The 16,656-nt window shown below is 43.9% G+C and overlaps 4 protein-coding genes across 7 annotated transcripts in view; 2 read left to right on the top strand and 2 right to left on the bottom strand.

The window, feature by feature from the left end:
* Nucleotides 1-318: 318 nt before the first annotated feature.
* Nucleotides 319-7,953, bottom strand: LOC144471200 (uncharacterized). Its single transcript, XM_078183030.1, has 3 exons — nucleotides 7,756-7,953; nucleotides 7,625-7,690; nucleotides 319-455 (listed from the first exon to the last, which is right to left on the bottom strand). Exons 1-3 carry the CDS (start codon nucleotides 7,849-7,851, stop codon nucleotides 363-365), a joined length of 255 nt encoding a protein of 84 aa, XP_078039156.1. The 5' UTR covers nucleotides 7,852-7,953; the 3' UTR covers nucleotides 319-362.
* Nucleotides 464-6,739, bottom strand: LOC144471198 (uncharacterized). The gene has a single exon (XM_078183028.1). The coding sequence runs from the start codon at nucleotides 3,436-3,438 to the stop codon at nucleotides 745-747; it is 2,694 nt and encodes an 897-aa protein (XP_078039154.1). The 5' UTR covers nucleotides 3,439-6,739; the 3' UTR covers nucleotides 464-744.
* Nucleotides 6,450-7,325, top strand: LOC144470893 (uncharacterized). The gene is made up of 3 exons (XM_078182483.1): nucleotides 6,450-6,461; nucleotides 6,537-6,751; nucleotides 7,072-7,325. Exons 1-3 carry the CDS (start codon nucleotides 6,450-6,452, stop codon nucleotides 7,199-7,201), a joined length of 357 nt encoding a protein of 118 aa, XP_078038609.1. The 3' UTR covers nucleotides 7,202-7,325.
* Nucleotides 7,954-9,245: 1,292 nt separating the features above from the next.
* The window catches only part of LOC144471741 (kinesin-like protein KIF13A), a 136,812-nt gene continuing 129,401 nt past the window's right edge, over nucleotides 9,246-16,656 (top strand). For all 4 annotated transcript variants that reach the window (XM_078184089.1, XM_078184092.1, XM_078184091.1 and 1 more), the window contains exon 1: nucleotides 9,246-9,516. In XM_078184089.1, coding sequence (XP_078040215.1) covers nucleotides 9,462-9,516 — 55 coding nt within the window. In that variant the 5' untranslated portion in view covers nucleotides 9,246-9,461. The remainder of the gene's footprint in view (nucleotides 9,517-16,656) is intronic.

Below are 16,656 nucleotides of genomic sequence, written 5' to 3'. Positions count from 1 at the left end.
AGAATAACGTTCAACCGTTTTGATAACCGTTACCACAAACACCGTATTATAAAAACATTGCGACTGTAGTGTCCTCTGTTCGATGTCATGAATACTCGAATCGAGAACTATCGATACTGATATAATAGCACTACGAGAATCGAAATTTAAAATTATTATCGTCAGAAATGGTGATATTTCCTTTTTGTATAACGATGATAATACTGAATATTCAGTATTATCCACTTTTTATTATTAATCTTAATCACTTGGAGCTTCTGGTTATATTAATGTCATATATTTTTATCAGTATATTATTATAATAATTTGAATAATGAAATGGGAGAGCACAGATAATGTATTTACATAATGACTTCAGCAATTTATTCGACAAGTAAACGAGTCTTCAAATTTTCTAGAATTTCGGACATCTTGTTCTCCAGTTCGGCATGCCTCTGCATTTCGTCTCTTCTGTCCTGTAACATAATTGCAACATAATCAATTACAGAGTGTACAGCAACGTTAATGCAATATAATTTTAGAGGAATGGTAGAAGTCATTATATTTGTATTGTTGGAAGCATTATATCTTTATATATACCATTTCATAAAATCTTACAATTTTACAACATTCAAGTACCTATTTTAACAATACCATTCTAAACAAAATTCCATAAACCCACAATAGTTCTTATATTTTCATTTATGGCAACATACGTACCCGTTCATGTGGGTTACCACCAACAAATATTGACGATTCAAATAACTACAGCATATGAACGTAGTTAAAGTAATTAATTGGCCTGTTCAGTTCTACGTCTTTCTGTTCTAAACCACCCACATCGAGCTGGCCAGCCGAGTAACTTCCGGCTGCGACTTTCTCGCCTCCGTTTTCTGGTTCACTGGCATATTTCATGAAACTTTCGTCATGCCTAGCGGCGTCCTGTTGCGGCGCAGCGGCGCTAATTGATCTTCCATTCTCCACATTTTGGATCTGGTAATTCATCGCAGGAAAATGATAATATCCTGGCACTGATCTCCCAAATGAAGTAGGTGGTGCGATCTCAGGAGCCGTCATTTGAAACCCTCGTGGGCTCTGACTCCTCGTATCGGACGTCTTCATATTATTCATAGGAGGTATCCCAGTAAAATAGCTTTCTGAGACAGGCTCGATATTCCCGATGCTGCGTTTCAGCCCTTCGAATTTTTTTGGGAATGAACTCGACATTTGCTGAGCGCGTGGCAAAACTTCGATAATGGATGGACTCGTGACGCCATAGTTGTCGCTCGTAGTATACTTATAGCGTTCCCAGCGGTCTGTTGTCTCTGCACTCTGAGGAGGATGCCGAAGAAGTTGTTTCATGTCCGAAGCTTCGAATTTTTTGCGATTGTTTCTCTTTATTGGCTCAGAAGGCCTCGAAGACACTGTGCGAGGTTTAAGGCCTTCCTTGAATACCTCGTAAGAGTTGTTTCCTGAAGAAACTCGACTTCTCTGACTTGGACTCTCAGCAGTCGTGTGTCTTTCCGGTTTTCTGACCTCTTTCATTCTACCATTCCCGGATCCAATCTTGTGATCAACAACCGGAGTCTTGACGAATCTGCGTCCCAATTTCTCTGGAGCATCGTCCGTTTGGATGGTGCCATCCAGAACAAAATCAAACGGAGCTGGCCACAGCTGCAATTCCTTTTGCTCGCCTTCGTGAAGCTTCTTTGGTAACTGCCTATCTAAGATACTCGGTTTCTGCTTCAAATCTTTCTTCAGGTTCCTCGAATCTTTGCTCTGAATCTTCTTGCCGCTATCTTTGCTGGTTACCTTAACTCTACTCGGTTTCTCGATCGTAGCTACTCTGGACTTGGCTATCTTTAAGTCTTCAGGGACGGAGACGTACCTAGCGGGCACGATCAGAGGCATGAAGCTGCTGTAGTCTACTACTTCGCTCGACTTTTCACCCGACCGAGTTCGATTCCCTCCAGCTGGTAAAAATTTGTTCGGTAGCTTGACCGGCTGGTCGGGCGCGTCCTCTTCAAGGTTTTTATCATCGCCCTTCCTCTTCGTGTCCTCGTCGTCTTCCAAACTGTACTCTTCGTACTTGTTCTTCGCTGGAAGATTGATTTCCCCTTTCCTCTCACCGCTTTCGTCTTCATCCTCCTTCGAATAATCATCCTCCTTCAAGTTCTCCTTAGAATCCTGGCCGCCTGACAATGGGTACAAATTACTATCCCTAAACTGATTGAAGAAGTTAGCAAACCCGTCAGCCAATTCGCTGCTGTTAAGCAGCTCGCCGTAGCTATTCCTGAGCTCTTCAGGCCACTGGTGTTCATGATCTCCAGTGATCGGCAGGGTCTCGAACGGAATGTTCGTGTAATTATCATTGATGGGAAAATCATCCTGTTGTTTCAGCGGCTTCTGGTCCTCGTAGTCTCGACTCTCGTCATCCTCGTCCTCTTGAGACTCATCCGGTCTCTTATCTCGGTACCTTTCCGAAGAGCCGTCATCCTCCACTGAAGAATAGGTGTCACTGTAGCTGTCCTTCTCTTTATCGTTGCATTTAGAGTCCTCTTTCCCGTCATTCCAGTTGTGATCCTTGTCGTCGTCGTTTGCCTGTGTCCTGAATCGCTCCTGCTGCCTCAGTCGTTCAGCGTGCTCAGCTTGTTTGCGTTCCAGCTCAGCCAGTCTCTCCTCGTATTCCTTCTTCCACGGCGGTTCGCTCGTGGAAGCGAAACCGACCGGCGACGGCGACGATTTCACTTCTTGTCCGTTTTGAACCGGTCGACTCCCTACCGTCTGATTCGTCGAGCTCTCGTTCTTCCTATTCACCGTTTCCGGCTGTGTCTGAACGGGAACGTATCGAATAGGGACGAGCGGCGGATAGGATAGCATGATGTCCTGCGGAGGAATCTCCGGCAATGGCGGCTGCCGCATCACCGGCAGCGGGATGTTCACCTGTAACGGCTCGCGTTGGTCCAGAGACGGTGCCGTTGACGTTGGAAGGGTTGAATTCGGTGAACTCGTGGAATTGCTGGTTCCGTGGAAGATCTGCTCGTACTCTTGCAGGTGATTCTGCAAGCTGCCATTGTTGCCGAAATTTAAGACTCCGGTGAATCTGATCGTCTCCCGTTGCCTGGGCGAGGCTGTCGTCGATGAGGCAGACGCATTAACGGTCTGCTGCGTTTGATTTGTCGAGGATAACGCGATCACTGTGGGTAGCTCCGGGTTGGGCAACGAGGCTACCTGAATCGGGCTAACGTCGTAGCCGAAAACCTGCGCTAGGCCAGAAAGAATCAGACCCAAGGCTCTCTTGTCTCGCGGATTGTTCTCATCCAAGTACAGGTTGAGCCTCTGCGAGTCCAACAATTGCGCGGTGTTCAAAATTGCGGGATCTTGTCCATGGTCTTCTTCAGCGGCTAGCGAGCGCGATAACCACAGGCAACACAGAGCGTAGAAAGTCCTAAGTTTCATCGTTGATGACACTTTCTATCAGGAAGTTCGCTGGACACTTTATGCACTGATGTCGAGGGAACACTGCGCCATTTTTTTGGTCACGTTGTCTTTGAGTCGCAAACTTTTTTCGAGTCTACATTTTATGCGAATGACTGTCTCTCAGAATGGATGGCCGAGGTTCGTTTCGGATAGCTAGGCTTAGAAGAGCTTCAATGATTCCATCACGAGATAGACGTCCGCGTGATCCTCCGCGCAGCACCTTCAAACTTCGGCAGCCACCGGGAACTGTCTGCCGACTGACTCGCTCAAACGTCGTTAAACAAAGTGCCGCGAAAAGTGGGGGCGAATTTTTGCATAACCTCGGAAAGAAATGTCGAGTTTCTCCTCAATTGCACAGACCTGGCCGCTGATTTGCGACAACTGAAGCGGCACGGCGCACCGCGGGAAAGAAACGCCGCGGAATACCGCAGAATCGGAGGGCCGACGTTTCTTCGGCCGGCACAATAGATTCTAGGCTGGTTTAATTACACGCGTACTCCCGGGGACTTAATTAGAGGAAGCAACCTTAACGAAGTGAGAGCACGAGCCATCGGACAACCACTAATTACTTTCGACTTTATTGCACGCGACGCGCGACGGTTTGCCGATAATAAAAAAGATTTCAGCTAATTGTTGTAGCCTGTTGGTCACTGGATTCTTCATACAAATAGAATGTTTCGTAATAATAATTAAGCGCTTTTATATAATTAAGCGCTAATATAAGCGCTTTTTTGTATTTTACAAATTTCAATGCACACGGTCAAGTTTATACTTTCGGGTACTCGACAATTTTTTTTAATAATCTTAATTATATATAAAACAAACTATGGAATTTAATAATTATATTGCGAACTATTTGACCTGTTAAAAATATTCTCTGTCATTCGCATTGAGAAAGATGTTGAAAGAAAATTTTCGATCTCAAGGAATTGATTATTTTCTACAACATGCATCGTCTCACCCATTCATATTTGCTAAACTGCATATCTTTTTGCTGCAAACAATTTCCATTACCCAACCAAGTCATTTCTCAAGACCCGAACGTCCGAGCCAACTTTTTACCCAGCATGATTGTCAACGACAAAGAACATTGTGCAAAACTGACCGTTCTAAATCGGCACGTTTTTCTCTCGAAGACCAAGAAATTAATTTCTCTTTCATATCGCGCACCGATTCAACGACGGGGACTGCGCCGATGGTTCCGCAATATAGGAAATGAGTCGATTAACGAGAGCCACGATGAAGAATTTAATCGGCCGACGATGCGGCCGAGAGAGCAAGTGAAAATGAATGCATGATACAGGCGCGCGCGCGCACGTGAAATTGCTGGTACAATGAGACACACAGCTCTGATCAGCGCAAAATTGTTGCGAAATTGAGGATCGCTCTGACACGCAACGACAGTTCCAGTTACAGTAATCGAATCGGACTATCGGCGAATTGTTGGACAATCGGCGACGCGCCATTAGGAACAATCGGCCGGCTCAAGTTTAGGTATTCGTCGTGGCGTAGCTTTCATAAGTATGTCGATTATGTCACCTGTTCTCCACCCAGAGAAAGTTCGAACAAACGTTGTCGCGTCGCCGTCGATTTCCTGGACTGGTGTTGACAAAAACCTCCTTAAGAGGACAATCGCACCGCCGGGGCAGGGTACGCCGAGGGGAAAAAAATCCGCGGATTTAACGAAGTTTCCAGTCGCGAAACGGTCCAGGAAAAAGGGCCCCGTTTTTATGTAACCCACCAGTTCCTGCTCCCGGTCTGTCCTGACCCCGGGAATGGTGTTGCCGTTCCAAATCTTTGTCCGATCGACTGCCATGTCGGTAATTGCTTAATTACTTTGCCAAGATAATCACGGGATGCGCGAAACGCGGCAAATTGCGTGCCGCATTTGGGAACATTCTCAGGAATATTATTTTCATTATGCGCGCGTGAGACAATGCGAGATTTTAATACCGTGTCTCTCGGTGAAACAGCTTTGGAATACCGCACAGATTAGTATACAATGGCGCTGTTGCGTCGTCGACGGATATCTGAGTTTCGATGCATGTTTAACGCGTTTTTCTCTCTGTTTCGTTAAATTCTGTGAGACGAGATGCTTATTATCCGGCTGCGAGCTCCACGCACTTATAACAGGCAGGCGAAATTGAAAACAGTGTAATAACTGAAAGAAGCAAGAATGTTGGTATATTAATTTCAGCTTATTAAAATGACCACAGAGACGAATAAAATTATACCTGGCTCATGTGTATTGCAATTGATACAGGAAACTTGTATTTTAAATAGAAATCCGCAGTCTATGTATCAGTAACAATGTAAATGAAAGAGCCACGGGGAGGATTTACATCTATTAATTTAGAATTCTGCGGACGACACATTTTTCATAGCGGGCCCGTTTACGGATTTACTTCCACTTTTCACGATAAGAGATCTTTAAGTAGCAATCTGAACCTGGTAATTGGATGGAATCAGCAAAAAGCTGGAGACCTCGAAGAAGAAAATTGCCGCATAATAGGAAATTTCTCCAATTAAATACGAAACACCCAATTAGTAACCGATCAATCGCTCGTCGCAGTCGCACAAATCATAATACCGTCTAGACCGAAGCAAATTTTTCGTTATTCCGCTGCGGAATCGCATTTGAAGCAAAAGTCAAGCTACCTTCGGCTCCGGTCGGACAACAATGGGGCCAATGCGTCTGCATTTCAATTAAGGAACTTGGTTAGAACTGGCCAGAACACATGTTCCGCATACACATGTTCCCTAAGCTGAAACCAGACGAACGGATCGTCGGGGGGCTTGTTGTTACGTGGCTCGGTTACCCCGTAAATGGAAACTGTATCGGGAACCCGTCAATCGGGAGAATTAGAAAATGCTGGCGGATCTGGGGCCGGGCATACATAACGCCATCAACAATTTCCATAGGGTGGCTGGTATAAAAGAACCGTCCACCCCATGGACCACACAGTGCAACCGTGAGCCAGAGCTTAACCATGAATCTTCTGGTAAGTCGTTCTCCCGTATCAGTGCGACAGTGTTGGAACGGTTCAGTGTCGATCTGGTGATATCATGATTTACAGTCGCTGCTATTATTGGTCGTCTTCGCGTTGGGAGCGTGTGCCACGGTGCCGGAGAAGCTGACGAGTAGCAACGAGGCTCCTGAACAGGTGGCAACGGTGAATCAGGTGGCACAGGTGAATCCTCAGGAGGAGCTCGGTGATAAGAAGGTCGCCAAGAGAAGTTACGGATGGGGGCCGTGGGGCTATGGAGGAGGATATAGCTACGGATGGCCTTGGTACGTAGATCATTAACGAATCACATAAATTATGTGATCGCCACTAGAAGAATTTAGTAATTAGAACATTTGCAGCATGTTCGAATTTGTAAAATACTAAGTGTTTAGCATCAATTAACATTAGCAGCATTTTTGTTTTGTGTAAGTTCTACATATATCAAGTATGGAAATGGCACGTGCGCGCAGACTAATTATCACTATGTATGTTTCCGGTTACATGCGACGTCCTGCCGAAGAGTTATTTTAAATTTTATAAAAGCTATTGTATCGAATAATGTTAGAGTCTTTAAGGCCAGCGTCAATTTAGCATTCAATTTTAGGTATGGTTGGGGACACGGATGGTACCCTGGATGGTACCCCAGTTGGCCCTTTTTTTATGGTCACGGTTATGGCGGCTATGGTGGCGGATACCGTGGTTACGGCCATGGTGGCTGGTACAAAGGATGGTAATGGAAAGGACATTGTGTCGCCGGCTTCATAAATATATATCACTATTTCTCTGGTATTTAAAAGTTTCTGCACTAAATAATTTTTGCATTCATCGGAACTTCCGAGTTTTGTTTCAACAAGAAGATCAAACATCATGCTACTAAGACTGAACATTTTACTAAACTGTGGTACCGTGAAAGAGTATCGGGCGCTTGAAGACGTTATCATTGTTGATCCTGAATGAAATAAAGTGAAGAGTAACTCAGAACGATTGTTCGTTGTTTTCTCAGTGTATTTTTCCGGCGTTTTGTTGCTTCGCTTGCGGAAAAAGAATTGCGGAAAAAGAATTATGCGTTTGTAATATCTAGACGCAATGTTTGTGAAGATTTGCGATGGGTTAAATAAATAGTAATAAGTAAAAGGTATGAATTAATTTCCACATACCCTTAGACGTTTTCTCATGTAATTTGCCAATATTTCTTCGCACTCGGTCAGATTTTTATCTGTATCCTGTTGGAAAATATATAGTTATTACACAGTGCAAAAAAACGATAATCAGATTGTTATGAATCAACCTTCAAGATGTTCGTCAGCTCCTTGATCTTCTGTAGCTTAGCTCGCTGTTCTACCGTGGGACCATCACACACTTGTTGCGAATTTTTTGCGTACATTGCAAAGCGAGAGGAGGATCGTTTTGCTTTTTCCACTTTCGTCGCAGAAATCCATAACACTTGTCGTTCGCCGAGACATTCCGTATGCACCTGATATGCGGCATATTGTTGCCTAGAAACAAGTAAGACAACACAAGAAGTATCGGATACCTGTCATGAATTTCGGAAATAATCTTACTTTAATGTACTTCGATATCGCGAAATATAAAGATTCCATATTTGCGAATTTATGCGTGATTTTATTGCCGTTGGCTTCGACTCATCTTCGTTCATTTTTTACCCCCTGTTGTTATAAAATTATAACTTGCCCGGCACTGGCATGGAAGAAAGTTACATTACCAGAGAATAGTTCAGAAAATCTATTTTTAATAAACCATGAGCGAAATTGTTTTTGGCTCTTGCGCTGAAATTGTAGCAGTTCAAATTCATATTTGAACATAAGTTTCAATATTTAAAATTCTAGAGTCCAGGGAGAAGTTTTTCAATGATATTATTTGATCATTTTAAATATTGAAAGTTCCATAAGTAATCAGCGAAATTATTTCAAGAGAGAAACTTTATAAAATAATTTTTCTTATAGCGTTAAATATTCGTAGGTTGGACAAATTTGAATGTACTTTAGTAATCGATAGCTGCATCGATTCTTTCGTACAAAATTTCCCCGCTAGATAACGCACAATGGGATATTCTGTAGCGGACTACAGTGACCTGCATTACCTTTATTGAACATAGTGTTGTTTCTTCATTGTTAAGTTCTATATTTCATGGTTAATATTTAACTGGTACAATTGAATTTTAAGTATCCCACGTTTGTTGCTATTGGATTTTATTGTACATTTTTTTACTTAAATATGCTATTGATTTATTAATGTTTGAGATATTGTAAGATATACATTAAAAGTACATCTTTTCATTATTTCTGTTTTATTAGTTCGCCGTTATGATATTATTTCGTGTGTTAATATATCTAACTGACCACAATTAGGTAAAATAATTTAACAAAATGAACCATCCTCTCACTATTTCGTCACAGTTCATAAACGCATTGCGATTAAACAATTTAATAATGCGTAAACACATTTCAAAGTACAATTCTCACAAGTCATTTAATTAAGACAGAGCGAAATTATTATATCTCCCATTTTTTATTTCGGATAGCAAGCAACCACTTTGTAAAGTAAATTGCGCCAACGAATCAGACGAGAAATTCAAATGAATGATCGATAACATAGAAAATCCGCAAGGTCGATAACACAGGGATTTTCGAGTCTGGAGGATTTCGGGTGTCTGAGATTGGCAATGGTTGATTCCGTCACAAAGTGACGTCACAGTGGTCGGGGCTCTCGAGCGTTCCTAGCGGCAGTTCTCGAAAGTACGTTCACTCGATAGAACGACTGTCGTCTGGTGCACGACGAGCTTCAAGCAATATGGCGAAGTGTGTCATGGGCTCGGTGAGACGTAGTGCCGTTTGAAAAGATGAAAGGTTCGCGGTATGGGTTGAGAATAATGTAGCGCTATGAAGATCGTGTGAAGATTCTATTTGTGTATAAAAAAGCATCGAGCAGTTCCTTGTGATCGGGATATACAGTGCGCGTTACCGGTGTGAAATCATGGCTACGGATAAAATAAAGGTTGCCGTACGGGTCCGGCCGTTCAATCGGAGAGGTACGTATCCTTTCAAACGTCCCCGTCTATTGTCCGGGAAGGTCCAAACCGTCCGAGCACGGTCACCGTTTTCCGGAGCAGCTCCTGTTATTGCGGCGGCTCCGATTTCGAAATCCTCGATTACCATCGCCTTAGGATCGCGCGACGTTTTGACAGTGTCATTTTTTTCGTCCTCCTCGTCGCCCCGTCCGAACCAGATGGTGTTTTCACCTGCCGCGGGATATCGTGGCACGTTATCGCCTTCTATACCCTTATCTCGTTTCTTACATCGGTTGCTCGATAAAAAGGAAGCGTGGCGAAGGCGAGCACTACGGTAGCCCCCTTCGACGAGTCACATCTCTAGTGTTTACTAGTTCGGTCCGTCTCTCTTTTTCTCCCTCTCTTTCGCTCCTTTAACCGAAATACGGATTCTGGCGTGTCTGCGTCTCGGCTGTCGTCGCGTTGTCCCTGGTCCTGCCATGGTCCTCGGCGGGGACGCCGACGTGGATCCAAACGGCCGTCCGTTAAAATCACCGAATGCTGTGTCTGCGGGACGTTTCTTCCTCCTCGGATTCTCGCGCGCAGTATCTACTCGGCTGTAAACCCGCGTGACAAAGAACAAACATGTGACTAAAATGCTAGGTAGTGTGACGTTACACGACAGCGACCTTCGGACATCGGGCATCATTCGATCGGGGACACGCGTCGCACGACCGAATCCGATCGATCTGTCAGCATACGGAAATCGCGATCGATTTCGCGATGCCACGCTTCCCGATGTCAAAACGTCTCGATTGTTCCTCGGCGACTCTTCGCAAACCATAACGAACAGAGTTGTTAACACGGTGTTTCTTGGTCGGATTCGATAAATATTGAACTGGAGGCGAGCTTAATTGATGAGACGTCCCGTCTGGTTAATAGGTTCGTGTAATACGAGATGACAGTTTGTCGTTTTAGTCACCGGAGCCCATTCACAGTGTCGTTTTTATATCGTCGTAGTACTATTATCTCCCTACTACACATGCGTATATCATGTTTAGGGATTCGGAGCGATAGTCGCCGTTGAATTGTTACGCTATGGAACATAATCCTAGACAAATCCTAAATATATTTACTAGATCGAAGTATCTGTCGACTTAAGAAGATCGATTCGAGTGTACTCGGTACATCGATAGTTTTCTCGTATTTCTTATCCGATAAATGAGACTTGAACAACGAATAATTTGGACAGTAATTAGCAATCGAATGTATTCTGTATGAATGCATTTTGTGTTAATGTGTTTTTAAAAAACAATGTGCGACTTGAAATGTAACTAGGAATTATCCGGTTGGTGTTTTGAAGTCACAGCTGTTTAAATAGATATGCCGTAATCGATAATTTACCGCGATTACACGGCAGCGAGGTTGTGAACTTTGAGATACAGTCTTTTTCTGCTGATTCTACCTGCTTAGTAGAGAAAAAAGATGACATGTCTCGTTGTTTCGCGTGACACGTTTCGCATATTGACGCGTTCATGCCTGCTGCCGTCGTCGGCTGTTTTGACGTAACTCGCGAGCGAGACGGCGCGCAGCTTGTAATCGGAATACATATCGTTGGCTCGCGCGCTGATAAAGAAAACGTCATTAGCGCCGCCATTGCCATTACCGTGACTTTTACGCGCGCGGATTTCAGTGTCAACCAGCGGTTTCCGGGAAATGGGATGCTCCGATGGAATCGCGAAATTAATGATAATTAGGCACGCTTTCTCTTCGATCAACAGGATAATATTAATTATTCCAAATCACTATTATTTAACAACAGCGACGGTGCAGTTCCAGCCGTAATTTAAATGTCGCGGGGAAAATCACCGAAAAAAATATATGGTCGGTTGTAGTTAGCTCTAAACATATGTTCCTTCTCGTAAAGGACGTAACATTACCGCGGATAATAACGTCCTGCAGGGATATAATTATGTTCAATTGTAATGCCATTTTATAGTTTATTTAAAGAGTTAATTACTGAGAATATTATCTGCGTGCAAAGGGCCAATTTGATGCTAACGTTAAGTGTTTGCGAAACAATCCACTATAGAAGGATAGTCGATGTTAATTTATTTTTAATCAGAGCCAAAATTTGGCTACATTGCTTAATATATCTAAGGAAAATAGACTAATTTGTGGGCTACGGATCGGTCTGCGCAATTCGAGGCTAATCACGCCCAGAAAGCAGAAAATCACCTCGCGACCTCCCTTTGTGAGCGTTAGACGCGTCATTACGCATACAATCGGTAGTACAATGGCAACAGCGTATCGCACGTCGCTACGGTAATGTTCATTTAACCATTGTGAGAGCAACTGGTTACCTGCTTCCGCATATCCGGTACCAATTTTTCACCTTGTGGAAGGTATTACTTCGACGCATCGACTTATCACTTCAAAATAAAAATTTATGGGAAAAACTTCGAGCCATTGGCGCTTCAAACTTGCGTGAAAAATTGAATATTCGAACTTTCGCGCTGCCAAACTGACGCCATTTCAAAATAGATATTGATGCAAAAATATTTAAATATTGAAGCTCCAGACTTGTATAAAAAATGACGCGATGCATAAAAAATGACACGTCGAAGATTTAATATTAGAACTTGTAGACTAATAAAAGGAATGTCTTACCGAGTTCTAAAAATGGCTAATGTTTGCGGCTTTACAACAATGACTTCTTAAGAAAAAGTTTTCATAATTTCACCAACTGGGAAATGAAAAACAAGATACCGGCACGGTGGACTCAGTGTTAAAATATTTGCACAAAAACTTAGTTAACTTGTTCAAGTTCTTCACACATAATTTAATTTCCGGCGCAATATATTCTTAATGCTTTAGAAAATCCTTGTCCGCAAAAGGCGAAGCTCGTAACCCCGCGCGAAGAATGCAGCGTTAGCTAATAAATTCCACCGAAGAATTTCATATTAAAGTGTAAAAACTCCCAGTGAGTTCGGTCGGAAGCGCGCGTAGTCCGTTAATGAAGCGGCTGAATCGCCGGAATTTGGTTCGAATCAAGGGGGAATGCCGCAGAGGTTGCGAAACGGACACCGGAAACGAAGCTATCCGATCCAATTTTTGGTGAGGAGAACGCGGAAAATAATGTGCCGTCCTGTCGGCGTTCGTTTTCGATCGGCACGGAAATCGATGTATCGTCGGATCGGCGCGAAAATCTCGCGCAGTTTAAGGCAGCGGCACGGAGTATCGAGCGACACGTTTATTGGGCAATATTTCCCTGATTCCCCGGCGATATATCCGCGGTGCTTTGCCGGGCCGCTCGTGGCCGCATTAAAAATAAAATTACGGAAACCAGGGCCGTTCGCCGGTGTGTTTATTTTTCGTCGCCGCGGGAGCACGCCGATCGACGCGCGAAAACAAACAGAGTCACCGTGATATAAATCCGAGAATCGTACGGACGCGTGCATAGATTGTCCCCTGTTCCTGACGGAACGGTCCATTCATCGGCACGGCCCAAACAAATGGCTCGTAGCTGCGGGAGCTTACGCAAATAAACATTTTCATTGAGCAGTCGAATGGCGCTTCGATGTTACCGGATTTAAGGCGAGCTTTTGATGGTTATTTTGTAGTCGATAAAGTAAAAAATGGAGGTCGTTCTTAGGACTCGAAGACGCATTTTCTGTGTACAAGAGCTCGTATCGCGAGGACGTCGAATGGCGTCAATTTTTTAAAGATCTTGAACTGTAAACACGCGCGTTCCGAATCGTAATAAAACGTAACAGCAAATCTTGGCGGAAGTATAAAATCGTGAATGCTCATTAAAACTTTTAACAGAACCAAATAAAACGTTCGCAGTGTGTGTTCGCTTGGCACATAATGTCGGCCAAATGATGGCCGCAGCCTCTCCTCGAACAATGCCATAAACAGGTCATTGAAGTGCATCGAGTCTGCATGCGGCCGCACGTCCCGGTGTAGCAAATGCAAAAACTAAGCCCGGCCAGGGACGCTAACAAGAATGCCTCTCCCCTTTCTTGCATTCTCTGTAGCTCTCTTTCTAAATTCAAGTTCGAGTCGTTTCACCTGCGCTGCGACCCATTGCTTGGACCTCCGGCCGGGCGCGCACGTGACCTACATTTCAGTCATCATCAAATACAATCCTGGTAACGTTGTTACTGCGACGGCGGAAAGAAAATGGCAATGGGTCGGAAGGTGTGGCGGACCTTGCTTTCTTCTTTCGATTCGGCTGCCTGTTGAGTGGCTATTGTCTTTTCCGTAGCCTGTCCGGCGGAATTAGTCCGCTCCTAATTACCCATCTCCCTTGAGCACAAATTCAGCTGCTAATTACACGATGTGCGCGCACCGATCTCATCAATGTTCTTCAAACGATGTTCTGAACAAAGTATCTTGCAAATCCGTGTCTACAATCTATCACTCAAATTTGTTTTTTATTTGTTGTTATCCATTTCATCTATGCGATGTGAATTTTGTACTTCATCGCATTTCTTTTCTTTCATGTAAACCCTATATCGCAGCTGAACAGGTGCCTTTTAATTTCATACATTTATCGATTTTCCACCGTTATAATGAATAAATAAAATAAAATAATACTCGGCAAAATTCCGCGGAGAAGAAACGAACTTCGTGTACTTCCGGCGGTTTCGATATAATCCGTGTAAAGCTGGACTTTCCATGGCGTTCCGCGTATTCTATTCATGAAATTTTCTCGAAACCCCGACGGAAGCTAAATATCGAAAGCAGTAAAATCGGCGGCTAATTGGATTCATTAAAAACTAATTTCTGTAGCGTTCCTAGCGGCTACGGGTCTTGTGATCGTGGAGGAAGCGAAACGTCGACGAGCGTTAATGAAAAATTTACAAGTTTCCACGAGCGCTGCATGCGCGCGCGCGCGCCCGCGCGTGTGTCCGCGTTCATTTTCGCGTATTCATTCGTTCGCAAATTAGCGACGGGTTGCGTCGATACCGCGAATCGCTCGGCTCGAGACTATCGCGGATCCGGTGTGTATCGATACTGCGCTCGTACGCTGCCTCTCGACTCACTTTTATTTCCTTAATTATCCGCCGACGACGATTAATTATCGGGGAAAGTGCGCTTCTGGCTTTGAATAGCGGGGCCTGTTGATAATCCAAGTTATCGAGCATGGCCGCCATGCTGCGCCGAGCCAATCGACTCTAATTTCTCACCGCTGCGATTTAACCCCCTCGTTCGGTAAAGGTGACTACGGTCACCCACCGTTGACCGCTTTTTGCGACCTAACCGGCGACTGTGCGCATCGCTGGCCACCGGCCCCTGCCACGCTCACGCGAAAATATCGAAATTACTAACCGGGTTTCGACGGTAAACCTACCGCAGAATGGACCCGGTAATACAGGTATATCGCTAGGAAAGATGAAATTGTAATAATACAGTTGCAAAATACACTGTGAGATTGTTAAAATGATTGTGTCAAACTGCAGGGGTTGAAATTGACTGAACAACCCTTAACAAATCAAACGTTAGCAAATCATATAAAACAACGAATTCTATGTAATTTATTTTAAAGTTATTGAAATTATACGAATACTTTCTTGGGAAATTATTGTAGGAACTTAGTTATTCTCTCAGTTTCTCCCGTTTAAATATCTTAAATTCCATTGTATACTGTTCTATTTAATATTTCGACTACCCCTCCAACCAATCTCAAAAACTGCATAAACTCGAAGCATTATATTTAATCGAATTAAAAGTTACGTTGTACGACACGAATTACATTTCCAAAACTTTCACGTTTCACAGTTCCTAATCAAGTCAGCAAGATGTAGCAGATTTGCATAACTATGAATAAATATCTCCATCGCCCGCATGTAACAAACATGGCGTTCGAATCGTTAGGAAACCTCGGTCTCCGAACGTCTCGTCTGCCACGAGCGCATAAAAATCGTAATCCAGCGGCAATTACGATCGTTCGGGGAGCACGCGGCGCAAATGGGGGTTAAATGCAAGATCGTCGAAAGGTCTCGAAAGCCCCCAAGAAAGGCACGATCACGTAAAAACGAGAACGTTAACGAGATCCACGGGAGCGCGAGGGCTCGCGCGTGAGGATTTTCCCAGGCGTCGAGTAAACGATCGCGAAAGTTTTCGATTGTAGTGCACGCGGGGGATCGGCAGTCTTTGAACTCGCGGAAACCTTCCACGGGATCCTTGGCCCAGATTTTCGCACGTGATCGAACGCTTGGTCAGCAGTTTCATGTAATCGAGGTATCCGAATGCGCGTCGGCACACTATTTTAGCGATAGAACGCGACAACTGCGACGGATAGGCTGCTGGGGGTCCCGATGCCGGACGCATCTCCCGGACCTCGTTCGCGTTCGCAGGGTTGCATTACCGAAAGACGATACAATTTTCGACCACCGCCTTTGTCCGACGTCCGACGTCATCCGGGAATTGGATCCGCAACAAGGCGGTGGATGGATCGTAGAATTCCTTCACGGCTCCTTTGTAACCCTCCGTAGAACGTTGGGTTTTCTTCTTTCCGATCGTTATATGGAGAGGATTTTTCAGGATACGCTTCTTGCAATTCAACTCCCGTCGAAGCTACTATGCCCGATGTTTGTCGACAGTAAGCTAGAGGCTGGAATTGTGATCTTGAACTGGATGTCTTCTTATTTAACCAGTTAGTTTTTATGAGCACTTTGACGAGGGTGTAAGTCACTGTAATTGTGTATGCTTGATTTCCTTGAAATGTTGTTTCAATACAACGTTTTTGTAAAATATATGATTAATAAAGATCATCGAAGTCTGTTATCCTTGTTAACCAGTTGTTTTCCATAAATATACTCGTCATCAGTCATAAATACATTAAATCCGCAGTCTATCTAGCAAGAGGTCTTCTTATAATTATAATGATTTTGTTATCTTTTAAATCTTGCCTGTAGTCGAGCAAATAGTGAAAATCAAATAGTGAAATCTGTGACGAATTACGAGATTGAGAAGCTAATCTTTCATTTCCTGAATTAGCGATTTCGACAGAACGAAATCAATCAGTCAACGTCTTCTTATTTAATTGCCTGTACTAGAATGATTTTCTTTCTGCACGGTGTGTGGATTTAGTCTTTCCTCTGTCTCCGGACGTCGGAGAATGCCAGCTGAACATTTTATGCCATTAATCAGCGCGTGTTCCGTTACGAAAGC

This window comes from Augochlora pura, chromosome 6, assembly GCF_028453695.1.
Source record: "Augochlora pura isolate Apur16 chromosome 6, APUR_v2.2.1, whole genome shotgun sequence".
Classification (NCBI taxonomy): domain Eukaryota; kingdom Metazoa; phylum Arthropoda; class Insecta; order Hymenoptera; family Halictidae; genus Augochlora; species Augochlora pura.
This window is presented reverse-complemented; position numbering and strand designations above follow the sequence as displayed.